The sequence below is a fragment of the Aulostomus chinensis genome, chromosome 17 (genome assembly GCF_037954235.1).
Source record: "Aulostomus chinensis isolate RoL2024-O1b breed Wild chromosome 17, RoL_Achi_v1.0, whole genome shotgun sequence".
Lineage (NCBI taxonomy): Eukaryota > Metazoa > Chordata > Actinopteri > Syngnathiformes > Aulostomidae > Aulostomus > Aulostomus chinensis.
This window is the reverse complement of record NC_141336.1, coordinates 16,129,831-16,156,463: the sequence shown is the minus strand read 5'-3', so window position 1 is coordinate 16,156,463 and position 26,633 is coordinate 16,129,831. Positions and strand designations below refer to the sequence as shown.

General features: G+C 39.8%; 2 protein-coding genes and 1 long non-coding RNA gene across 5 annotated transcripts in view; 2 read left to right on the top strand and 1 right to left on the bottom strand.

Annotated features, from left to right (window-relative positions):
* Nucleotides 1–26,329, top strand: part of LOC147246491 (uncharacterized) — a 63,568-nt gene extending 37,239 nt beyond the window's left edge. The window contains exons 3-4 of the long non-coding RNA XR_015109717.1: nt 5,579–5,673; nt 26,207–26,329. This is a non-coding gene — a long non-coding RNA (uncharacterized LOC147246491). The remainder of the gene's footprint in view (nt 1–5,578; nt 5,674–26,206) is intronic.
* On the top strand, nt 3,966–5,416 carry dio3a (iodothyronine deiodinase 3a). The gene has a single exon (XM_086182217.1). The coding sequence runs from the start codon at nt 4,010–4,012 to the stop codon at nt 4,793–4,795; it is 786 nt and encodes a 261-aa protein (XP_086038343.1). The 5' UTR covers nt 3,966–4,009; the 3' UTR covers nt 4,796–5,416.
* On the bottom strand, nt 11,600–19,176 carry dlk1 (delta like non-canonical Notch ligand 1). 3 transcript variants are annotated; one of them, XM_086183197.1, is made up of 7 exons: nt 18,978–19,176; nt 18,830–18,890; nt 18,533–18,633; nt 18,249–18,312; nt 17,736–17,866; nt 16,947–17,088; nt 11,600–13,608 (listed from the first exon to the last, which is right to left on the bottom strand). In XM_086183197.1, the coding sequence occupies exons 2-7, from the start codon at nt 18,856–18,858 to the stop codon at nt 12,822–12,824; spliced, it is 1,254 nt and encodes a 417-aa protein (XP_086039323.1). In that variant the 5' UTR covers nt 18,859–18,890; nt 18,978–19,176; the 3' UTR covers nt 11,600–12,821. The 3 variants fall into 3 exon arrangements, with proteins under 3 accessions (XP_086039323.1, XP_086039322.1, XP_086039324.1); XM_086183196.1 differs by having other exon boundaries at nt 18,830–19,176; XM_086183198.1 differs by lacking the exon at nt 18,830–18,890.
* Nucleotides 26,330–26,633: the final 304 nt, after the last annotated feature.

Genomic DNA, 26,633 nt, shown 5'->3' with positions numbered 1-26,633 from the left:
GAAGTGGTTGTTACTGTGGCAGCAGAGGTTTGCAGCTGTGCTAAGCAGCAATAACTCCAAAAGTAATATCACAAAGTTGCAGTGCATTAAAAGTAAAACTTTCAGCTTTGCACCGATGGCTGTGAGGATTAGGTTTCATGTAAGTATTTTTACATTCAAAAAAGAACTCATTTTAATAACTACTGGTGCAAACCTGATAAGACAATTCATTTTCATGCAATGAATAAGTAAGACATTAAAAAAAAAAAATCACAAATAGAATTTCATGATGCCTCCCCCCCAAATATATTTCTTTAGTGTACTTTATGAACTTTGTCATTTCCTCTAGAACAATAAAACGTTAAAAGAAGACACTAAACATCCCGTACATTTGTGCTAACACGTTCAGCTTTTCCTGCTCGGCTTGTGTTGTGCACACCTACCTCTATTCAGGACATCAGCATGGCAAAGTGAACAAAGTCCAGCTTTAATTGAGTGTCATGTATGTAACAATGAAGGCGACAGAAAACCTGAAAGGGAGAAAACAGGAGAAATCTTTTGAGACAGGGTTACAGATGGAATAAAAAAAGATGCTTGAATCTTTTAGAGAGGGAGTATTTCAACTTGAACTCTAGAAACGTTTGCAGATGAATAATAACTTGAAATAGGAACATCTGACACAAAAAAAGTACGGTCTTAAGTCAGGCCTTCACATCAACAGCATCATTAAGTTTCTGTTTTTAGATTATTTTCAAAAATCTGACGTGGTCTTGAATCGTCATTCATGCTGCATGTTGTATATCCTCTCTCTTGCGCTCTCTCTCTCTCTCTCTCTGGCGCGCACTTTTGTTTAATGGTTGGGTTGATGTTTGTTGAGACTCCCTGTTGTTGAATCTCATGCATCAGATGTGCCACACTGCAGCCAGAGGATGAGCTTTGAGCTGTTTTTTTTTCCCTTTTTTCTTCGGTTCTCCTCTGGAAATGAGTGAGTGGCCTTGTTATTATATGCTTAAACTCGTGAAGTCGAGCTGATTCCCATGGGCGGTTTGTCACTGATGTCGTCAGCTCCCCGTTGAGAACAGTGGTGTCAAAAGTATCTGGCAGTCTCCTTAAATGAGTTTCTTCATACTATGTCTGGATTCTTTTCTCTCTCTCTCTCTCTCTGTGTTTTTTTTCTTCCATTCTGTGGTTTGACTGCGAGTGCGTACATACATCAGATACAGGTATGCACAAAGATGACCGACATTGGTTTCTCATTATTTCTACTTGATCCAAGGATACAGAATGAGTCAGGGTCGGGCAGATGGGGAGCAGAGGAATTAGTAAATGTTCTGCAAGAAGAACATTTTATCAGACCAGAAGGGAGGGTGATACGAGGATATAAGTCCAAAAACACAGGACTCTCCCGATACAGGATTTCTGGGGTCGATGCTGATATTACTCCTGAAATGTGGTTTCAAAACAATTGTGAAATTCACCGTTTAACATGAAAGTCTATCATCCAAAATGATCGAACAGAACTGTACAATCCCTTCACATAAAGCATCAGCTAATTCTTGACCGATGCTGGGTTTTTGTTTTTGCACTGATGCTTGTACCAATACTAGGGAGTAAAAAAAATATTAAAATTGATATGTCAGCCAATATTCTATATAATGATCTCTCAAATGTAGTCACATATGAATGGAGGCAGTGTATTTTGCTGTTAAGCAATACTATTTATTGTCCAAAAGGACACTGGTAAACTGAAATAATCAGCTTGAATCAGAATTTAATACTTGAAAAGTACGCAAAGCATCTTTTTTCTACATTATAGTCCCTACAAAGGGAAAACATTTTCCTCTCAGGCGAGACCAACGCTGATTAGAGGCCAATATCGGCTGCACTAATTTATTGGTCAAGCTGTAATAAAAAAAGTTTGATGTTTGTTTCATATCACAGACACATAATAGTTTTACTTTAAGTTTCTGGATGCGCATAGATCTTAATTTATCAGCCCAAATCCTTGCATTGTTTTTTTTTTACTCTTAATATTCGACTTTTGCAATATAGTTTCAGTGTGTATCATATTGCTTTGTACTTAAATTCTTGCAAATTAAGTGTTGATGCTCGAACGCTGATTATCTTTTATGAGTGTGCTCAGCAACAACAACAAAAACAGGTTTGATATTGTTTTCTTTTTTCTTTTGCTTCTTTTTATATTCCCTCCTGTTTCATGTTGAACGACTAAATGACAACATCCCAGTCAAGAATCCCTGGTTTGTTAGAGAGACAGTCTGCAGCGAGGTTGAATGTTTTATATTTGGCTGGGCATCATAAAACAGCAGGCCACCAGCGTTACTGTTCACTGCTCGCAATGAATTCCCTTCAGCAGAAAAACAAACAAACAAACCGAACAAACAAACAAAAAAAAACATTTTAAAGTCTGCAAAATGAGTAAACTGCAAATTTAGCTGTGGTGGAAAATGGAAGGCCACATGTTGTCTCTCATTTTAGTCTGTTTAACCAACACATTAAACTGAGCATCTTGTTTAGCTCCGATGGTTGGAAGACATTTAACAGTCAATACTTCAAGTTAGCTTAGCCATTAGCTGGACACAGGCGACATATTGGGCAGATAATGAACTACCAGCTTCACAATAAACACTAAAGCCCGCCCATTAGGTGAAATTACAATACTTTGGATGGTTAAATTTAAACTTTATCACTTCGCAAAACTTCAGGGGTCCAGCAGGTACAGCTTCTTTCTGTGTGTGTGTGTTAGTTTTCAAACCGCTAACTGTTTCCAGCATTCCTGAAAGTTTTATGAGCTTTCAGATATTAGCCAGAACACGTTTACAACAAAACCTCGTTTTTAAAAGATTCAAAACTGGTTATTTTTCAGTAGAACATGATGCCATGTTTCTTCACCACTTACAATTACACATAAGGTGACTTTTGATTTATATCTGTAGAGGGTGTGTGCGTGTGTGTGTGTGTGTGGTGGTGGGGGGGGGTGCTACATGAGAGCTAGAGGTGGCCCCTCACCCTGAAGGCAGGAAGCTTAGAAAATGTCTGTGACTGAATGTTCCGAGGGTTTTTTTTTTTTTCTTGTGTTCCTTTTCTTATGTAAGGTTAGAGTACAGCCACACAAAAAAGTGCTAATTATAGTATGCAGGAAATCTGAGGCCCGAAACCTCACAGTTCTGAAGATAACTTGGATCTTTGCTGTACTTGAATTTTAGTTTTAACAAAAGTAACTTTAGCATTTATTCTGCGAATAACCATTTAGTCCCAATGATTTATTTTGTCGGTTCAAATTCTGAATTTGAATCAAAAATCTTGACTTTTGAGTCAGTCGGAATTTTATTGTGCATATTTACCCTCTTTTTTTCCCCCTCCTCCTTTTTTCCCCCAATCTGTAGTTTTTATTTCCTGAGGGCGGCTCTCCAAATTTTACACCCTTTGACTGTATATGTGCAGTCAATAAAATAAAACGTTTAAATTTCTGATGCGTTTATGGTGAACTTAAATGTCCTCCTGGGTTTGCAGGAGTCCAATGTGATATTCCTGCAGGACAGTCGCCTGTTCAATGAGCTATAATAAGAGCAGTGTTTAACAGTCTGTTCCTGGAGTCTCCTTCTACTGTACTGCAGCAAAAACACCTCATTGTCTCGTTTCATTGCAACTGAAACTGGCACCAACTTCAGGCTGTTAACACACAAAATACATAACATAAATCATTTCACTCACCGCAGGCGACGGATGGTTTGAATGTAAAACATTCATTTTAACAGTCTGGTGATATTAAATACAAGCCACTCTCCAAATAACTGTGGCGCACTCCAGTTTTTTTGGCCGTGACTCAAAGCTGTGGAGTTGACAGAAGGTAATCCCCACCATGTGAGGCCTCGGCCCCACTTTGGAGGCGGGGTGTGATTCATTCAAATCTGCCGGTGCTATAAAAAGAGGGGAAGTTGCAAGTCACCCAACTTCAACCCATCAGATCGTGGCACATCGCAAAACCAGTCTGGTTTCTGCCCAAGTGAAAATGAATACCATTAAGGCAATTAAAAATGCAGTAGTTTGTCTGGTATTGCTGCCCAGATTCCTAGTGGCAGCAGTCATGTTCTGGCTGCTTGACTTTTTATGCATAAGGAAAAGGGTTTTCTTCAGGATGAAGGAGCAGGAGGGCGATGCCATCGATCCTCCTCTGTGCATATCGGACTCCAATCGTTTCTTCAGCTTAGAGTCCCTCAAGGCAGTCTGGCATGGTCATAAACTGGACTTTCTGAAAGCGGCGCATCTCGGACACGGGGCGCCTAACACCGAAGTTGTTCAGCTGGAGGATCAGCGGCGCAGTCGCATCCTCGATTACGCAAAGGACAAGAGACCGCTCATCCTTAACTTTGGCAGCTGCACCTGACCACCGTTCATGGCGCGTCTGAAAGCTTTCCAGGGAGTTGTGCAGCAGAGTGTAGACATAGCAGACTCTGTAGTTGTGTACATCGAGGAAGCGCACCCCTCCGACGGCTGGATGAGCACTGACGCGCCCTATCAGATCCCCAAGCACCGGTGTCTGGAGGACCGGCTGAACGCTGCGCAACTGATGCAAGTGGAGGTGCCTGGCTGCCTGGTTGTGGTCGACAGCATGGAAAACTCCTGCAACGCTGCATACGGAGCCTATTTTGACAGACTATATATAGTGCAGGAGGGAAAGATAGTTTACCAGGGTGGCAGAGGACCTGAGGGGTATCGAATCTCAGAGCTCAGAGACTGGCTGGATCAATACAGAGAGCGTCTGGTAAAACCCAGTGATCTAGTTATTCATGTGTAGAACCATTTGGATCATATTAGAGCTGCTACATGGAAACAAAAATGCTGCACTTTCTCAGTATTACAACTCCTATTAGATGCATTTTCTCCTTCTGTATAATTATGTGAGTGTATGTGTTTCATTTTTTTCTGGGGTGGGGGTGGGGGTTCAAATTCGTTTCTCCACCACTGTAGTACAGAAGCCTCTTTCCTTTAAATATCAGACTTTTTTTTAAGAAAACTTTTTTATACATAGTGTTATTGGATCCACCCGCAAAAACTGTTTGTTTGGATCATGTTTGTCTGGGAACAAAAAGTATTTTTATGAGTCTTGATTTTATTTCTTGCTGTTTTTGTGTGTGTGTGTGTGTGTGTGTTTGTGTGTGCGTGTGTGTGTGCGTGCGTGCGTGTGTGTAAATGCGCCTGAAAAGACACAGCGTGGTCTGGACAAATGCGCATCACTGTGCTCGTCAGTATTATTGTGAAGTTCGGTTTTTAAACGGTTTGAATCCAGAGAACCGATACTGATGTATCTCATACTGAAGATCATAGGGAAAGAGCTGCTCTCTGCCCAGCATGCCCAGAAACTGTTTTGTAAATATTGTTCCATATTTTGGATCTATTTTTCATACAATAAAGTGTTTTGATCTATACTTGGAGGCCTTTTTTTGTTTAAAAAAAAAGAAACCTGCATAATGTGAAACATGTAAGACTGTAAAGTGGGGAGCATTAATTATTTTTGTTCAGAACAGCAGCATTCTTTATTGTTTTTGCTCAGTTTTTACTTGAAATTGCTCCATTACAGTAAGAAGACTTGAGGATGAATGTTCAGTTTCCTGCAGACGAAGGAAAAGAGGCCCCTGTATGGATTCTTCTGGAAATATCTTCTCTGATTATCAAGTTAGTTTCCAGTCCAACAAATATATCCCCTCATATTTTTGTTTTTCATGTGATGTTATCTTCCTGAATTGAGTTAATATCACTTGCCTAAAGCTTATTGCTTTCCTAAAGCATCCAAAAACAACAACAACAAAAAAAACTTGTCAATGCAGTGAGGAAGAAGCCACGCTTTGGAGAACCACTTCCTAAGCTTCTGACCTCTTACAGTTAACCAGGATAATCACATGTGATCCTATTAAGCTGAGTGATACATCCACCTATAAGGGTCTCAACGCACAAATATTGTCGAGGCTTAGTGCACCCGATCCCCGCGCAGAGTGTCGCGATTGCAGGCGTTAAAGTGCATATAAACCCTCTTTCAATATAACATACCAAACCAAGAAGTCATTTAATGTAGGATTATCCCTCACTGGTCTATCTGTAACATACACTAAATAGTCAGGAAAACCTGTGTGTACACAGCTTCTTAAACCTCTTTTACAAGCTGGAGATCAGCATCATCTCCACCCTTCATGCTGCCATTATTATTCACTGATCTTATCTGATCTCAAATGCTGCAAACTGAAACTAGAACATGACTCGGTGTAAACAACAGGACACTGAAAAGTAGCCACACGTGTGGTTGGGCACGAATCAGTGTATGTTTCAAATAAGAGCCTGTTAAGAAGTTGAGAGAAATGAGGCAAAGCGTTTGTCACGAGTCAGAAAAGTGTATGTGTGTGTGTGTGTGTGTGTGTGTGTGTGTGTGTGTGTGTGTGTGTGTGGTCCCTAAGGTAAAAAAAATCTCAACTTCTGCAGCTGCTTCACTTTTTTTTAGTCCTCTAAGACATGTACACATGTAAGAGGATACTGCAGTCGAACCACCGAGCTGTACTTTTTCTTTTCTGTGGCTGCTTTATGGATTAATCTGTAAGAGAATTAAAATGATAATGAAAATAATGACTACAGGATATACAAAAAACAGCAACAAACTACATTCCACATCTTTTCTTGCTTCATTAAAAGCCCTTTCCGCTCCTACACGATCTTCCTGTTAGTGACCCGTACAGTGACCTTACTATACCACTCATCTGGAAGCCATTTCTAACACGCAGCTGACAGTGGGGCACCTGTCTGAATGAAAAATAACTATCCAGTGTATCCAGTGTGCACCCCTGAAAAGAAACTTGAATTCTTTAAATCTGGATTCTCTCCAGCCTGCGATTTTCCACGGATGTTGCGTCTCATCTGTCGGAACAGAGGGTTAAAGGTTCTCAAGTCTGTGGCAGAGATGTAAATTTTCTTGCTCTGTTTTGTTTTATGACTTGGAAGGATGTAGATTGGCTCTGTTGAGGTGGGTTTTTTTTATTTTTTCACTTCTCTGGTGAGCTTCAAAGGTGAGGCCCACCTCTTCCTGTCTTTCCCCACCCCAAAAGACTCATAACTCCATAAATGAATGTCTGATGGTGGTGGTGGGAACACTTGGCCCCAGCAGACACAAAGGTTTCTATGTGATTGGGTTTCAACATTTAAACACGCCCCCTGAACGCTTTTCTGTAAATAAAATTTCGCCTGTGCAACAAAAAGCCTGGTGACACTGATATTAGCACAGTTTCAGCAGCCATGTAATTGCTATGAAAGAATTAAAGTTTATTCAAAATGGTTATTATCGCTGAATTTTCTTTGGTCACATTTGATACCAAAACCTCATCAATTCTGGGAAAGATTGTCATGTCTGCTTGTTAAATAATTGACACATAGTTTCAAACATTTTTCTTTTTTCCGCTAAAAAAAAACAACCAATTTTAACTATCATAAGTGTAACCTGATATGCAGATGTGCTGGGTCGTCAGGTTCTTTTAAGGATTCTCTTTTTAGGTCAGTTATATGAAGGATGATATGAGTCAGAGATGTGCAGTCGCTCAGCAGGAGACTCTGACACATTTTCGAGTAAAGTGGGAAAGATTGGATCAAATACGGAAACACAATATCTATATATTCCAAAAAAGTATATTTACAGTCCCTCTCTCTTTTTCTCTAATTTGCATATGCGTACATACATTAAAAATGTAACTTTGTCAAAAATAAATGTGCCAACTTCTTAGATTTGTAAAGTTAACTTAATAATAAGTCAGAAAATGCATCATTTCATACATTTCCTTTGCTGTGTGTCTCCTTCAGTGACTATAAAATAGCAGACGTAACCAGCAAGTTGTGGACCGCTGCTCTGAAGACTTCACCCTAGCTTTTTTGTTTTATACCAAATTTGACCTTTTTTGTCGGTAGACGAGGAACGGGGTGGAGCTGACGAGCGAGTGCAGGATCAGACAGGTCACTGTCAATGACGTTGTCTGTGTTTTTTATATATATGTGCATTCCAGTTGAAGTCAGAATTTCTGATTTGCCATTTGGAAATGTTTGCTAGCTCCCCCTCTTCCTGAGATCCTAGAAACCTTTGAGATACCCGACAAAGATCACAATTCAGAACAGCTACCCATACGCATCACTCGCGGGAGTGCTTCGGTAATGTGCTGTTGTGAAACACTTGTGGTGTAATTGTCTTGCTGTAAATCAGCCGCGCACACTTTTCGTCATCTCCCTGTACATTTGCTGGTACTACGTTTATATGCGACAAATACAATGTATAAAGTGCTGCAAATGGCTGAGACATCAATCATTTTTTAAAATTTATTTATTTGTTTCTGCATCTGGAGGAACCTGGTCAACTTTGGTGTGAGTATCCTGCCTAACTTCCCGCCTCTGAGTTCAGAGGTAAAAGGAACTCAGCATAAATCTCTCCCTTTTTATTGTCTTTTCTACCATGAACAGGACTAGAGTTTGCAAATTTAGCTTCACTCTACATCAAGAAAGACTTGAGTGATTGTGACCATCACCTTTTTAGGAAAATGAATCAAATTTGAAGGTCCTTTCCACATTAAATTTGCAACCAGTCTACTTGTAGCTAGGTCAGTCGCCGCCCTGCTGGCCACTATATAGAATGCAGGTGCACAGTTTCAAGGATGCCACGTCTGCCTGGGAGGCACAGGGACAACTACTTCTGTGGCAGCCATGAGAATGATTGTTTGAACTCTCTAAATTGTATGGAAATGTACTTCACCGCTCACCGTACTGCTGACACACAAAGCCAACATGGATGCGTTAAAGCAACATCTGAAATGGAGCATCATAAGCCACCCAGCAGCAGAGGGACCCAGATTGTGCATGTTACCCTCCATACAACATGTTTGATTACAACAAAAAGAAATGTTTTCTTTTTTATCCTCTGAAGCTTCCATGTCATGTGACCCAAACATGCCAAATAAACAGATATTATTACTAGGCTGGACAAGACACACCTCTTTTTTGTTTCATTTTGCAGCCTTTATTCTATATGAATATTTTATTGCAAAAATTCTTCTTTTTGTTTCTCCCTCCAAAAGATCCCATGCAATGCGACATGAGGACTCCAGATAAATCCCAGCAAATTTTACAAACGGACAGTGGAGACACAATCCTTTTTAGTGTATCTCCCACATTTCTGTTTATTTTTGAATACAAAATTAATAGTTGTTTTTTTGTTTTTAGTAGCGTCCATGTCTTTTGACCTTCTGACTCAAAATCAACACCAGCTTTTAGAACTAGACAGGACAAATAGGACAAATTCCTTGTTTTTATTGCCTTTTTCTGCTGCCATCAATTTCAATTCATATTTTATTGTATAATTATTTGTTTTGTTTCAATAGCTTCCATGTGACCTTGAGACTCCAAATACCAGATATCATTAAAAATGGAAAAGTTAGACCTCTTGTTATTGCATTCAATGCAACATTTATTGTTGGTCCTCATTGGCTCGTATGCCATGTGACCCAGAGTCTAAATCAATCACAGATATTACCAAGATACATCTCTACATTATTGTATTTTACTGCCACCGATATTTTATTTGGATATTTTGATTTAAAATTCTTGGTTTTGCTCTTTCTTCAATAGCTTTCGTGACCAAACAATATCAGAATTATTATGAGACCAGACAAATGAAAAATCCCCTTCTTTTAAATTGCGTTTTCCTGCTGTTTCTCAGGAAATATTACAATCTTACTGACCTTAATGTCTGCAGTAACCCTCTTAGTTTTGCACCGTTATTGAAACTACAGAACTAAACCTTGGTATTGACACTAACACACCTTCATGCTTCCTGGACTGTTGTGTGTTCCCCCAAATACCACTGAATTTGAGTCCCTTCTGACCAAATCAGGATACTTGACCATGGAAGACCAGGTTCTCTCTGGAAGTCTGTGGTCTCCTTTTAGATGGATGGCACCTTGTGGTCGTACTGTAGATTACATGATAGTCACACATTTTAGAACTGGTGGTTGCTCTAGATTTCTGAGACATAGTCAGGCAGGAATTTACTGCTGACTTTGTTTTTTCATTACTTGTAGAAAAACTGTGACAGCAATGAAATCTGATGGCTCTCGTTAATGCTGACATCAAAAGATTCAAAATATTCCCGTCAGTTTCAGATTTAATTCATTTTGACTGTCAAAGCAGAGGAGCTGTAAGCTTAAGCCAAACATATCAAATTAATGTGCACATATTGCATGAATAATGAATAAGATTTAATGTTTCAAATTGAAAATGTATTATTTTTCACTCTTGAAAGATTCCTACAAAATCACATATAGCATAAATAAACAATAACTTAGGCGGCACGGTGGTGCAGTGGTCAGCACTGTCGCCGCACAGCAGGAAGGTTCCGGATTCGAGTCCCAGCTCCAGCACAGGATCTGTCTGTGTGGAGTCTGTATGTTCTCCCTGTTCCTGCGTGGGTTCTCTCTGGTTCTCCAGCTTCCTCCCACAGTCCAAAGACATCAAGAGAGGACGAGGCTGATTGATACTCTAAATTGACCGTAGGTGTGACTGTGAGTGTGAATGGTTGTCTGTCTCTATGTGTTGGTCCTGTGATGGACTGGTGACCTGTCCAGGGTGAACCCCGCCTCTCGCCCGTAGCTGCTGGGAGAGGCTCCAGCCCCCCCATGGCCCTTAACAGAAATAAGCGGAAGAAAATGGATGGATGGATAAACAATAACTTGATTTTTAGAGTGAAATAGTGCATTTTTGGTCCTAATTTGCAGCCAGAGGATATAAGGATTTGAATTCCTATTGAAAACAATGATGAGGAATAGAAAACTCACACAGCAAATAACAGCTTTGCCAGTTTCAGAGCAACTCCATCGTTTAACATGAGCTGTTTTCACTAAATTTCCGAAGTGTTTTCCTACCATGAAAAGTTTCAATAATAATAAATAATAAAAATAAGAGGCAGAAAATGTCACATAGGTACAATATGTCAACTTTTTTATTAAATGAATTTTATTTATATATATATATATATATATATATATATATATATATATATGTATAATATAACTCTTTGTTCCTATTCATATTTATTTATTTGAATTTGACCATTTAGATGAAACCAGTCGCTGACGTCACACTGACCTGTGTTTCTTTCTTAACATTCTGACTGCATTGTTCTGGTGATATGGATCAGAGGCACCACAAGGTGGAGACAGAGACCGTCGTCTGAAGCTTCAGGGTTGCTGGAGGACTGATGATGAAGATGTAAAATGCTGCAGACGATCACTGAGATGACTTGGGGGAGGAATGTTTTTTAGCAGTAGGGAGTAAAGGAAAAGTTGTTCCACTGGTTTCAGGACAGGTAGATGATACATCGGTTGGTTTTCATAATGTGAAACATATGACCCCCCCCCCCCCAGCCAAGAATCTGATTTTATCTTAGTCAGGTCCCAGATTTAGATATTCACCAACGAAGGAGTCCGATTCAAATGGTGAAGGTTAATGCAAAGGGTAAGCTTATTTCAACCTTGAACCTCTGCAAGGATCTCTGTCACAAGCACACTTTTAAAAGATATTTTATTAAAAGCAAATAATGAACAACAAAGCAAGTCCAAAGCACAATGGCAAAAACAAATTCTAGACTTCCCCCAGGTGGAAATATCACCCTTAAAGCATCATAATTTATTTCTGCTAGCTGTAAAACACAGATAGAAATCTTATTTACTGTTATGAGAACATTATATCCACCTTTTAGATTTATGAAAAACAAAAGTCACAAACACAAAACACATTTTTACAGACTTGATATGGGCTGATACAAATACACCTCCACTCTTAACACTAATACTCCTATCACAAGGAATATTTATCACACAATGGTACACATTTTTAGTTATTTCTTAGCCATATTCATTCCATACATTCAGAATTCATTAAGTAACTGCATGGTGGGTAGGCATTTAATGCATGATGAGACAACTCATCCCGACAAAATCGATTCAGGGACTCAGAGATGCCGGTGCATTACCTGTGAAATTCCAGTACTGGCAGTACGACAAAAACCTGCAAATGAGTTCAAGACTGATCAATAAACGAAGAGAGGATAGTCACTGTGTGGATGCAAGTAGAGAGTTGATGCATTTCTTTCGCAAATATGCAGGAAATAGTATAAACAATGCAGTTTATATACATTTAAAAACGCACATCTAAACAGAAACATCTATAAAGTGAGATAGAAAGAGACACAAACTGAGTAAACCTGTACAATTACGACATAGATTTTCATCTGCTTGTTGGCATGTAATAATATAGCAACTGTACAAATGTACAATACATATTTTTGCTTCATCTGAAACATGGAAACATTGTATACCCATGGTTATAAAATGTCAAAACAACATGGTGGATTAAAAATCTTTTTTAATACAAATACTGATGAGAAGAGTTGCATGCTCTTTTAAAACCTGTATTTTATTGCAATTTCCTTTTCCCCAATATTACGCCAATTATTGTGTGCCAAACAACTTTCAGTGATAGTGTTTCTTTGTTTAACCAGAGAGAACTGGCCTGTTTTAACCAGCCATCGATGTGCTACTTGGTATAACATTGTTTTTTTTTTACAATCTTTTACATTTCAAAGACTGTTTTTAAGTCTACCAGTAAGTTACAATCCAGTGTCACGTTTGTCCAGATGGCCCAGTACATTCAAATACATTTTAAGGTAGTAGACACATTTGTACAGTCATGGTTTGGTGCAATGTTGAGACATTCATGTAAAATTCTTTCCAGAGGGAGAGATGATTTGATCAGATGGAGGTGTAGTGTCTCCCAACACTAGTCAGTCTAATCTTCTCAGGCAGGATGATATTTACTGAGTGCTCAGGCTCTTCCTGGCTCGTGCCTGCCTCTCTCAGCAAGTGCTCCCTTTGCTGTCGAACAAGCTGGCTGTATTTGGCATTTGCCAGCCACGCTTCACACCGGCCAAAAAACACAATACCTGTCGTGCCGAGAATGACCAGGCAGGTGAGCAGGGCCAGCATGCCGAAGCAGACTAGCTGACCATGGGTGACCAGGACACCAGGAGGGTGAACGGTTTCCTTCAGGGTGATCTTGAGTAGGTCCCGCTCAGGCGGTCTGAGGAGTTTGTGGAAGGCGTGAGCAGGGAGAGAGTAGTGCTGTGGAGTCAGTGCAAACGCTTTGTGGTCAGCAGGCTTGGTGCTGGCCAACTTGGACCTTGTTTTCGGTCTGTGCTGCAGGGTACATGTAGGACCTGTAAACCATTTCTGGCACATACACTTGAAGGTTCCGTCAGGTTGACCAACACATGTTCCACTGTTGGCACATGGCTTCTCAGTGCAAGGAGAGAATCTGGAGGTATCATTACAAGTTAAACCGCTGAATCCATGCGGACAGGTACATATGAAAGTCAGGCCGTGGCTGGAGCAGTTCCCACCATTTAGACAGGGGTTAGGTTGGCAACTGTCAATGCTGATCTCACAGAAGTCTCCAGAAAATCCAGGGGGACATAAACAGGAAGAGTAAGCTGCTAAGCCATCCGTATCTGTACATGTGCCTCCGTTCTGACAAGGAGAGCTGGAGGACAGAGCAGCAGAGTGTGAATATTGACAAAATACTGCCCACTATCTGGTACACAGCTTTATTACAGCACACTTGTGACTATGAAGGAGCCATTAAATGGCAAGGTGGAATGCAAAAGATGGATGTTAAAAAAGCAAATTTGAGGAGTTCCTCAGGGGAGTGTACTGGTGCCTGCTTTTATTTGTCAGGAAAAAAATCTTCCTGCGTACAGAGCCTCTTTAATTAGACAGAGAATCCTGCTTTGATCATTTCACATAAAACAAAGAATATTTTGCTGCCAAGTGAAAACTTTATTGTACTGGGCAAAAGAATCTTGGCTAGCAAATAAGCCTGCTTAAGATGATACAACATTTAAAATTGTTTGACAATGTTTCCAACTTCTTGAACAACTGTTTTTGACAGCAAAATTAAGTTTCATACTGCTTAATTTAAATATAATCTGCCCATTCAATACTTTTCATAATTTTCTTCTTTGGTATGTTTTCTGTTTATTTATGACCACTGGTAACTGTCATGAACAATTTTGCTCATATCAATATAATGTTGTATTTTTTGTCAGTTTTGTAAATATAAGCTCAGGTTCTATAGTTTCTACTACTTACATTTTGGACTGCCTCTGAGCATGACCTAACAAAACTTTGTGTCATATGTGATCGATTTTTTTTCTGATTATTTCTTTCAAAAAGGTGACATTGCAATCATGTGGTTTAGCTAAATATGATATTAATTTAATATTACAGCTGATTATTCAGTAAGTCAACATTATATCAATAATTTCAAGAAGGTTAAAAGTAAATGAGAACCAAATTTGCTTTACATGTACAAGGACAACCAATAAGTATTAAACAATGTTACTAACATTTACTGCAATACACATCAATATCAGTGTAAGAGACTGAAACTTAGTTATTTTGTTAATCTGATTACTATATATTCTTGATCATTTGGCCAATGGTTGTTTGGTCAAAAAATAATGACATTAAAGAAAGAAAACAAATTCCCTCAATATGTCCTGAGACCCAAGGGGAAAGTGTTTATTTTGTCTCAGAGAAAGGAAAGAAATAATCTTCTATTCATCTTGATGGGAATGAAAAGATGAAAAAGCCCCCCCCCCCATCACTATTACTTATCTCTCATCAAAATTGTTGCTGATTGATTTTTCTCAGGCAACTAATTGGCAGCTGCATAAACATACTTGTTAACACAACAATATTTATGTCACGCGCATTATGCATATTTCATTAAAAGAAGCAGAAATGAGATAGAAAATGAGTCTCAGCTTTGCCTCTGCAATAAATAAATCCTATTCGCCCACATTTGCAGCTTATCTGAACAATGCAGATATGCCTCTCAAAGACAGGGCAATGATGAAACCACAGAAATCAATATCTGCTAGCTTGTGTTAGTTCCAATATTCTCTCTCTCTGCTAGCCAAAAGACTGATAGCTGTTGCAAAATTTTTTGGCATGCAATTGATGCTGCAGTCATCTCATTTTATAAATATATATATAATTATCCTGTATATTTTATTGGCGTGAAGGAGAAGGGCTGTCAATTCCTTGACACTGAGCTGTGGGCTATTGAATTTTTAGTTGTGTCTTTCAAGTCAGTAACAAGGCTGGCTGACAGAGAACAAGCATGGTGGGGCTCAGTGTCTGGAGGGCTGTGTCAGCTAGCTGCCCCCCCTGAGAGTTTCTTATATGCATCAAATGGGCAGCAGATGGTTTCCAGGGATGAGCCTGTCTGTAATCCAGCAGTGAAGAACCGTATGATGAGGCAATTTCTAAACCCCAAAGGTATGCACCCCTGTGCTTGTGGTGTTAATGCTATTCTGAATGTTTGTGTACATGCAAGCTAGAAGTTCAAAATATGTTTTTGTTTCAGAGGATTACTACATCCATGCTGTATTCTAATATGCTAGCACACTATAGATGATATAGTTCTATTGTCACCCTCCCACCGGGATGAGTGGATGGACTGAGAGGCAAAACATGCTGCGACACAGCCGCCTTTAGTTCACTGAAACTGAGAGAAAAACAATCAACTGCTTACATTTAGTACAACTGTATTCCACTGTGTTGCTTACAGCCCACTAATAACAAGCGTTCCGGAAAAATAGTCTGATTTCCTGGCACATATGTTTCTGATTCTGTCATCAGCAAAATACGCAAGAAAAGCATCGGACATAGACCAGATAGCTGTTTGTGTTTATGTCCAACAATGTCAATCCAACATATTCATTCACCAATAACACAGCACTTCATTCATCTGTTTTAATGTTTTTAAAAAAAACCATTTGTAACTCCTTGTTGTAACTCTCATAAGTATGAAATCACCTGTATAAAGGTTACATTTAAATGAATAATCATTAGTTTTATAGTCTCTACTGCCTGAACAGCTCTTTCCCACTTAAGTATGGGTTTTTTTGGGGGGGGGTTTTGTTGCAGGATTCAGGCTGATAAATCCACCACTCATATTTCTGCCACTCAGTCTGTGTAACCACTGTGACATCATGTTCATACCCTCTGACTCAGGCCAGACACTCTGAAGGACACGAGCCCTGAAGGAGAGTGGGTCCTGCATGCAGCAAAGAAGAGTATTTCATTTTGAATACAGATACTGAAACCAGCCCTAACAGTGGCAGTTATCTTTTAGAAGTGCATCGATTATTATTTGTGGGCCACTAGGAGGCAGTGAAACCATCACTTTTACATAGGCCCACAGCATCTCGTTAGCATTTGTCGCTAAGTTTAGTACCTAATCTTCATCTGAGGTTATTTCTGGCCACCCGATGACATCTTGTATTCACCCTCTTGTGACTATCTCTCATGTAGAGTCCTGTTGACTACGCATATTTACTACTTAGGTGTCCCTATAAAATTATTAATTTTTAATATAGAACTCCAGGTACCAACATGACACTAGGATTGGTCAGTTATAGACTGGCTTCCTGTGGGAGCACTTCAATAAACATGACAGGGACAAACATTAAACTGATCAAGTGTTATAGAAATGCAAACCAGAAAAGTTGGGGGAAGAAAACTTGCCAGCTCCTCATTCTCATTATGAATATAAGCATTCCTGATTATCTGACAACTTACTTCCTTTTTTACCAGACACAAATAAACAAAGATTATTGTATTGCAAGGAAGACAAAAAAAAAAAGACAAAAACAACATCAATAGCTCTCTGCTAACTGCTTAGAGAATTAACCGATTGAGAGAGAGGATCATGACATGCTGGTCTATTGATTATGACTCCTCAGGATGAACACGTGGAAATAAAGCTTTGATTCTGTACTTTAAATGGAAAAGAAACAGAGGTGCTGGTACCTATTTGTGAGACAGAGGTCTCTCTTCAGGTGGCAGTTGTCACCGACATAGCCAGGAGGACAGATGCACAGGTATCCCCCTTCTCCTGTCTCTATACAGGTGGCGTTACCAGAACAAGGCCTGGATGAGCACAAACGGGTGTCTGTTGTACCAAAAACAAAAATAAAAATTTAAATGTCATGAATTCTGTCTCTCTCGCCTCCTCTGCTTGTGTCTTTCTGTCCTTTAATTCTTTGTTTCCACCCTCACTTGGGCTCCCCACTGCAGCATCTTCTCACCATAGCAAAACTGAGAGCAACCAAGTCTCTCACAGACGTGAAAGCTCAGGCGCCCAAACAGCATAAGCACTTATAAAACAGAGGGAGAAGCCAAAAAAAAAAATCCCTCCTGTGGTTTGCTAGAGCTACACCAAGTGATTTTTATGCAGTAATGTCCATTTTATACACAATGGGAATTATTACTTGTGCTTAATTTAATCTGCATTGGCTGAATGTGGCTCTGCACAGCCACAGTGTGACAACATTTAAGACTTTGTGGCGTTTATACCTCACTTAACGGTCTTTGCTCGGCCATGAAGACACAGCTTTCCCTCGCTAACTTCACCCATCTAAAAATACATCGTCTGTTTCTTCCAGCATCATTTGGTGGCAACTGGTGTGTCCCAGGGGCTTTGTGACTCACCCTAACCTCTGGTATGTCAAATAGCTTCAGCAGGCTGGTGTGTGTGTGCGTGCGTGTGTGTGTGTGTGTGTGTGTGTGTGTGTGTGTGTGTAGCTTAATGAGCCTCACCTTGGTCACACAGGCTGCCCACCCAGCCCTCCTCACAGATACACTGCCAGGCTTTCTCACATGCACCGTGCAGACATCCAGGGAAGGGAACACACTGGTCACAGTTGTCTCCTTTCCACCCTGGTTTGCACCTGAAAGAGGGGGGAAAGGGGGGGGGGGGGACTATTAATAAACCACCCACAGTGCTTTGCAACACTTCTGTTTCCATAATGCCAGCAGGATTTTACTCTTACAGTAGTAGCGATATTCTTTAATTGTCCAATAATTGATTCAGTTCTCTCTGTGACAGACTGTAGCTTTTACCAGGAAAAGGCACTTGGACTATCAGTTAAAAATAACATTCAGACACAAGCTTGATCTAGCAGAACACAGGAGAACGAGCCAATTAGCTGGACTGATTGCATCTATCAAAGAAAAGAACACAAAGCCACAGAAATGTATGTATATAAAAAAAATAAGGCTGCAAAAGCCTCACAGAATATGAGCTATCATCTCCATAGGAGCTTTTAGTACCTGCACTTCCCTGGCTTCTCACAAAACCTATTTTCGGGGCTGCACCCTGCACTGCATCCCCAACCTTTTTATTTTGTTTTAAGAGACAAAGAAAGGGACATCAGCGAGTTACATGTTTGCATCCAAAAAAAAAAGAAAAAGAAAAAAGAAAGCACATGAAATATTCAATGCAGTAAAATATTCATCCGTTAGACTTTTCTTTCCACTCAAAGAGTTTTCTCTTCGTGGAGCAGACGAGATAAATCATGGTGTGTCTCAAAGGATTAATCAAAATCTCTGATTACCTTTGGCGACGCCTATCACCAGCAGAATTGAGACCACCGCTGCGAGATGCATCGTAATTTCCAGCAAACAAAACAAAACAAAAAAAGCAAACCTCTTTCTCCTGCAAGAAAATAAAGCGGGTCAAGGCGTCTCTGTGAGTGAAGGAGCGATGTTGGGTTTTTTTTCTAGAGAAAACAGTCAGTATTTCTTAAAAGTTCCTTTAGCGTGAAGAAAACAAGATTTCATTGAATATTTTCCATCAAGTACCTCTTCATATTAGATTTTCATACAAGAGTTAAGTGATATAATTGACGTACTTCAACCTGCAAGCGTCCCTGACGCACATGAATGTAGACAAAGGGGAAAGACAATTCTTTGCTTTAAAAAAAGAAAATCCACACATCATCACGACAGAATCCCTTCCAAACTTCAATTACATGTCATCATCCGATTAAATTACCTTACCTAAATCGCGCTCCGTTCCCAAGCGATCCAGCAGCTCACATTAAATTGGTTTGATTTCATCCAAGCTTTGTTGATAGGGATACCACAGGTGGACCTGCGGGTCCGGGTCTGCGGGATATGGACCTGGAGGTTTTGATGGGACTGCTGCATCGTGCACAGCGTCCCAGCGCAACACGCTCCTCCTCCCCACCCCCTCTTATAAGGGGAGAATCGTTGTGCGCCAGTCTGACCCCCAGGAGACATTACGTGCCTCTATATTTTGCATGACAGATTCTTTAAAGGGAAATGAATGATCATTATAAAACTGCACATTTCTGCTGGTTCTTATTTTCATCAAACGTGTTCCTCTGATAATTTAGTCGTTTAATTTTCATAACCGCTCAAATAACTCTTCTACAAAGGGGTATTTCTGTCTTCTCCTCTTTTTAAAGTGATATTGAATGGTTTCCCCAACACAACCTGCCATACATAATAATGCCCATGCCTCTATTTTTAGTTCACCTATTGCTGTCCACAATCTCCCTTTATCCTTCCCAAGGGCAGGGAGTGCTCTTCTCCTTCCCATGGAGTAAATGGCTTAGAATAAAGGCCTAATTAAGAACAAGATTCCCAGTCACCCGGATCATATGGAAGGGGCTGAATCGAGAGCATTTATTTCAGATGATGAACTTCACCTCTGTCAGACACCTGTCACAAAGATCTGGGGGAAAAAGATGGTCGAGGACATTATCTGTTCCCATGCCATCAGGGGTTATCAGACACACACACACACACACACACACACCACACACACACATCTCAATGTAGTCAGCGCAGGTTTTAAGGCGTTGAAAGACGAGCATTATCGTGTACATTTAAAACCATCACCACTCTAGCTTTTCTTACAGAATCCCCCAAATAAATCATTTCCTTTGGATTAATCAGGTGTGTGGGCTCTCGGTCTAGACTGCAAGAGCAAACGGGATCCGCATGAATGCAAATAAGGAGCAAATCAATTGCTTCATTTTCAAAGGAGAAGCCCTTCTCACCCAGGACATCTGCATTTTTTTTTTCTCCAGAGAAACAAGGACACACATGTAATAAACAGCAGCTGTGAGAGGGGGAGAATACGTCTCCTCCAGTTTGATATAATCTTTCCAGAGCTTTCCAGTCTCATATTCCCCACTTCAATTTGGCTTATGTGTTTATTTTCCATCCTCTAGAGAGACAACTCAGAATGTAGCATTACCGTGCTGATGTGATTTCCCTGCCACATCTACCGGCCAGATTACATCAGTCACTCTTTTGTAATGAAATGTCGGAGGTTCCTATGTGCTTTATTAAAGTGAAGGAGTCATCCATCGATTTATTTATTATATTTTTTCCTACAGCACTGCTCTCATCTGGTATCTGATCTTTTATCTGCTCCTGTCCAGGGTGCTCCAGGTTTAAGTAGGACATTATGGATCTGAAGAAAGGAGTGTGTGTGTGTGTGTGTGTGTTTGTGTGTGTGTGTGATTTGTGTCAGTCTTAACTGAGTTGCTCTATCACTGTGAACATTTGAGTGTGACTGTGTCTTGTGAAACAACACCAACCACATTTAAAACACTAAACACCTGTTAATTGTTGGTTTTCCATCATTATCCTGCCTGTTTGTTTCGTATCACTCTTATGTTGTGTAGATTTGGATAGTTTTCAAGCGACACCTCACCCAAAAACTGTATTTACTGTTTCAAGTACTCACAAAGATCTCTCCTGCCTGCGTTCTTTGCCACTTCAGACGGCAGAAAAAGCCAGACATGTTTATTGAACATGAAACCAATGCTAACAACAGCAAAATGCCCCAAAATGTCAGTTTAACAGCTCCAAAATGCATCATCTGATATAATCCTTCCTTGTCTTCTTAATTCAGCCTTATGCTCATCCATTTGCTAACACTTTGATTTGTGTTTAATACAAACTATAATCCTTCTGGTTCAGTGCTATCGTGAAAATATCGCTCACAAGTAGCTTCAGATGAATGAGTCAGCTGGTCGTGCAGAAAGCGGTAGGGTTAGAGTTAGCTTGCTTTTGTTGTTAAAAGAAGATTAGCGAGGATACGGCTGGATAAGGAAGCCGTGGATTGTAGTGAATGATGCATTTGAGGGATTGTGGACAGATGGGCCATCATTAGCCTCAAGCTAATTATACGTGGTCGGATATTTCTGGAGGCACAAAGACGTGATGTAGCAGAGGAAAACAACGCATTAGCGAGCTATTTGTGAGTACTCTTTGGATGAAGTATCACTTTAGCAATTTGCTTCGCTTGGTAGACGCTGTATGGTACGCAAATTCATTTTTCTTACTTCTATAGGGATGACGGTCAAATAATCAACGTGGCTTGACAGCTAATCAATGATTTGGATATTGAGTAATTGTTAAGTCATTTCTTAAAACAAATTGGTTTGTGACGTGGGGCATTTGAAACAAGTTGTGCTCATTTTTTACACTTTGTAAAGCTGATTTTGTGAACAACTTTGTAAACTTGGGTCTCTTTTACATGTGAAGCATACATGATAATCTAGGTATTTAGATGCTAGATGCTCCTCAGGGTTTACCAGCTACTCTGGAAAACTCTAAGAGTTGTGATAAAGCTCTGCGGAGCTGAGGGAAAACTGTAGATTTTGGTGATAATTATTTGTGGGAACTTCAACAACAGCTGCCATACCTCTTCATGTCATCCACAGTTATTGTAAGACTCCTGTCTGACAAGCTTTTGACTGTTTGACAGAAGAAAAAAAAACATGTTAAATATGGCAGCTTGGAGTTATGTAAATTGTATTTCTTACTTTTATGAAATGACATTTCCTATTCTAAACACTAAATGAATTAAGAATATAACCAATCAATGATGAAATTATCCTTATAGCAGCTATGACATATGTACATACATGCAAAGTCTTACTGCAGGCTGATCAGTGCTATGCATCTGCCGGGAAAAGGCATTCTCTCCATATCTCAATATAATACGAGAGTCTTCTTTCTAATCTCTATGAAGGTTAGTCCCACGCTGTGCAGGAAACATTACATGCCATAGAGGCGCAGTTAGATATGCATATTACTAGCACAGATGATCTATTTCAAACCCAGTGGAAATATACAAAATTTAATTTCAATGCTCAGCATGCAGAAGCCAAATTGGGGAAAAGTCTATGTGCACACTAAAGTCTGATTAAAGAAATCCCCAGTCAGTTGACAAACAACGACGGTGCTGCAGGTTTTGATGCAGATCATTTCATTCAAACTCACGGTGTATTTGCAGGAAATGAATCTCCAACATTGAATTCTAAACACAATTAAGTCGGATAATAACGCGTGGCTGTTGGCGTGTTCCTCCTCTTTTGGGTTGGGCCATTAAGACGGATCATTAAACAGGCGATCATACCAGGTGGCCACTTCACATGATGCATGATGCACAATCTCACACTTAAAAGTATGAGCGAACAGACAAACACACGTGTGCACATGAAGCAGGTAATTGTTTTTTTATTGGTCTGTTTGTATCATTGCGGTAATATGAGAATGATCCTGTTTCGCAGAATCAAAGAGGAGCTTGCTGAGGTAATTTTCTAGTCTGTTTGCTTGCTTGTTACTCTTTCCCATTGTCATGAAGATTCTGTAATGCCTCCTGACTGCAGGACAGGATCATTACCGGAGCTTCTGTCTTCGTGGGAGACAGGCAGAAAGAGAGAAAGTGGATGGTTGTGATGTGTTGTCTAATTCTATTTTCTGCCTTCTCAACATCTAAATCCATGCACTAATTAGTCCTAAAGGAGAAACACGCATCTGCCTCAGGGAATAAGTGACATATTTAATTGTACAGAAAGGTTAAAGGTGACAGATAAAATTGCGCCGTCACCTCCTCTGTGATTTAATTCCTTCATTTTGGACTGGAGCTATTTGAAGTTTTCTTCAGTACAAATCTCATTAACATCACCAGCTGGGATACCTACGGTTACCAGGCAGGAATCATGGTGTCTCCTTCAATGAGCCTGACAAATGCTACATTACTCATGAGAACACAGCATCTCAGCTCCGAAGAGCTCTGCCAAAGAACAATGACAGTACACACAACAGTGCAGGTGCACTCAGATAATACATCATTCTCTTTATACTCAGCATGACGAAGAGAGGAGAAAATACCTGCTATTTTCTGCCCAAGTGCTCTTGCAGAAATCTGTGGTAGTAGCTGGAGCAGATCTTTCTCAAACATATCGGTTTTACGGAGGGTGGTGGGAGACTGTTTACCTGGCACTGTCCTAACCGTCGCTCCAGCCTCCAGGGTGCTGGCACAACTTCAAGCACTCTGGTTGTCATACTTATGCAAAATCAGTTTCAGAATGATACTGAATAAGAAAAGGGTGGGAGAAACCTTTAGTGTACAGTGTGTATCTTCTGGGCTCTCTATCAAAGACAGACCGCATTGAAGATGTACTGTGTGGTACTATATAAGTGGTTCATTACTGAATAAGCCAACAAGGTAAAATTGAAGGTTACTCATGTTTCCCTGTGTAAAGTTTATTCATGGCGTGTCATTTTAATCAAATGAAATCACCACAAGTAGATTTAAGTTAGTAAACTTAACATTGGATGACGCTAGTGGAAAATAAATTTGAAAAAAGTCAGGGTGGACGATATTTTTGCCAATATTTTAGAGCTGATATTTACCAACACCGATATTATCTGTTTAAAAGAAGTTTATATGACGAGGATCATATTTTTATTTTTGTCTCCTCATCATTGATGATGAGCAAAGACAAAGAGACCTGAGCAGAACTTGACCGATTATTGGACCAATACTGATATATTTAAACTGATGATGTACCCATATGTCATGAATCCCTGAGTAAGGTCCGACACCTCCCACGATGTGCCCGTCACCCACTCATGCCACTGAATGAACAAAAAACCCTCGCTTACACCGCAAACAAAAGCAAAGTGTCATTTGTGGCTCATGTTCCAGATCCTCCATCAAGTTTTGTAAATAAAATAAAAATAAAAAAATAAAATGGATACATCCGCTTTAGCATCATCCAGCCAACATCTACATATCATCCGAGGTAGTAATGTCTCAACCTGATTACTGTGCTGCAAAACAGAATGCAATTAAAGGAAAGATGATGCAGTATTGCTGTATAAGTGAATTGACGGTTGGCTGACTAAACGCTCCGTTACCTTCAATAGGTCCATCTCCTTGGTTTAAATGCAGGAATGTTGGATGATAAACCTTTAGATGGGAAAAATGTGAGCTTCATTCTGGTTTCCAGCTCTAACTCGTATTAAGATGAATGTCATATCAGATGTTGCTTGCCTCTTGCAGTTGTCATTCTGTCAGACTGTTGTTTTTAATGTTTTAATACCCTCCAAAAACACACGTGCGGTGTACAGACATCCCTTCAATTCTTCGGCTGCCTGTCTTCTAATCCTGCACGACTTATTGCGCATGCTTCCTACTGCTGTCTTGCACCACTGTTACATCAACTTGCAAGTTTGCACCATGCAGAAAATGGTGAAATTAAGATTTTGTGTGTGTGTGTGTGTGTGTGTGTGTTTTTACACACCATGCTCTTTTAACATGTCCTTTTTTATAGCTTCTCTCAAAACACGCTGCTCCAGCTCCAAAGATGGAAACCACAGTGTCATTTCTGTTGATTTTCTGCTGCAGCACTTCCCTTAATCTCCCGTCACTTAACCCCCACCCCCGAATCCACCCTCAGACATCAAATAGGACTGGATGGTCTCAGGCATGTGAGCATCCTTTTACACTGAGGGAAGTAAACAGTACTCTCTGGTTTGGTGCTGTTTCACTTACTCTGCCTAATGTAGCAGTGGCAGATGCCATCAGTATGCTGTTTATGCTCAGTCTTGATGTTTCAAGAGACATATTTTAAAAATTCATTTTATGTGTATTGCAGAAGCATCTCCAGTGTTTAAATATCTGTTCACATAGCATTATTGATCACTGCGACACATCTCTGCTACCAGACGTGAAAAAGCCATAAACTCTGACTGGGATCGGCAGGAGGCAGAGCCTAAGTGACAATATCTGTGTAATGTGCCATCTGTGCAGATGCGAGCCAGTGTGTTGAAATGTTAACTAAATTTCTTTAATGGAGGTAGTGATGTCGTTATCTCCATAGTAACTGTAGCCTCTAATTGTCAAGGTTGAGGAAGCAGATGGATGAGAATGATAGTTTGAGAAAAGGAATCTAGAGTAGAAAGAAAGGGGACCTCACCTGATGCCACAATCACCTGATGCCATTTATTCCAATCTTGTTACCATGGGAACTGACAGCTGATGGTATCGTGTGTTGCACTTGGGTAGAATCAGAAAAACCATCACATATTGATCACATTTCACCCAAGAAGAGTCCCATATACAGTCTTGACCTGGACACAACAGGGATGAATTCATACCAGATCAGAAACACTACTTAACTGCTCTGAAAGTAAATCACGGCATTTTAGTTACAGTACATATTGATATCCTGTTAGCGGTCATTTAATGCTTCACCAGCTCCAAGTTAAGAGTGATTCCCCAAGCTTTGTATTGCAGAGTCAGTCATACCTCTTCTTTTGCTTCGCATGTTAATGAGTCCGTGTCAAATACTTTTCCTTTCTCAGAAGGCAGTTTTGACTCTCTTTTACTATTCGTGGGACAAAATCAGTGACATTTGAACAGATATACAGTACTGCAAAGAAAATAAAAGCAGTTTTGTAAGATTTATTGATAAGGCTGAAGTGTGTGTGGATGTTCGAAGCACTGATGAAAGCAAAAGACATAGTTTAGTAACTGTACAGTATGGTGTAAATAATCAATTGCAGTGATGACACGAGTAAATGAAGTAGCAATAATACTGCAGATATTCATGCATGACAGCAATAGTGTCATGACACATCAATATCCTGCAGAACAATTCAGCTATACAATTGTCAAAGAGAAATAGAGGTTGAAAAATGCAAAAAGCAATAAATTTATTCACTTTTGCATGTTTTTTCACAGAATCAGAGTTTAAGTTTTAGTGCCTGTTGTAAAAAAATGACAGGGAGACAGTTTATAACACCATCTGTTTTGATAAAAAAATAATCACATTTGGTGCTCGTGTATTAATACTTCATCACAAAAAGTGGAAGGATCATGATTTATTGCTGCAAGGACACCGTCCCACTGATAATTAATGGTATCATACGTTCATCCATTTATGTTTCAGTTTTTCAAGCTGTCTTCCTTTGGGTTCTGCTCGGGCTAAGAGGAGGACGTCGGTCCATTGTCCAGCCTGGAGCCCCTCCCACACCCTTCCTACTCAATTATTGTGTTATCAACCAATCAGTCCATAATTAGTGTGTATTTAAGTCTGAATACTCAAGATGAAAAAGCTAAAAAGACATTAAAAACACTATATCATGAAAAGGTATTACAGTAAAGGAGGTTCAAGGAAGGTATTGTCATTATTATTATTAAAGATGAAATAATTAAGGTAATAACGGTTAAAAGGTGTTTTTTTTTCCCACAAGAATGTGCCTTTACAAATCAATTATTCATATTTAGCCAGTACTTGACTTCAATAGAATCTCCTTGCAGACAGAGCTGAGGGCTGTTTTGACATCATTCAGACATGCAGGGATCTATGTTAAAGA

Excerpts from the sequence above, each read along its gene's own strand:
- dlk1 (XM_086183196.1), bottom strand. The coding sequence starts at position 18,918 with ATGATGTGTGGATTTTCTTTTTTTAAAGCAAAGAATTGTCTTTCCCCT. Across the intron at positions 17,089-17,735 it reads GGGCAGCCTGTGTGACCAAG|ACACCCGTTTGTGCTCATCC; the intron begins GTGAGGCTCATT and ends TTGGTACAACAG. Across the intron at positions 13,609-16,946 it reads GACCTCTGTCTCACAAATAG|CTCTCCTTGTCAGAACGGAG; the intron begins GTACCAGCACCT and ends TCTGTCCTCCAG.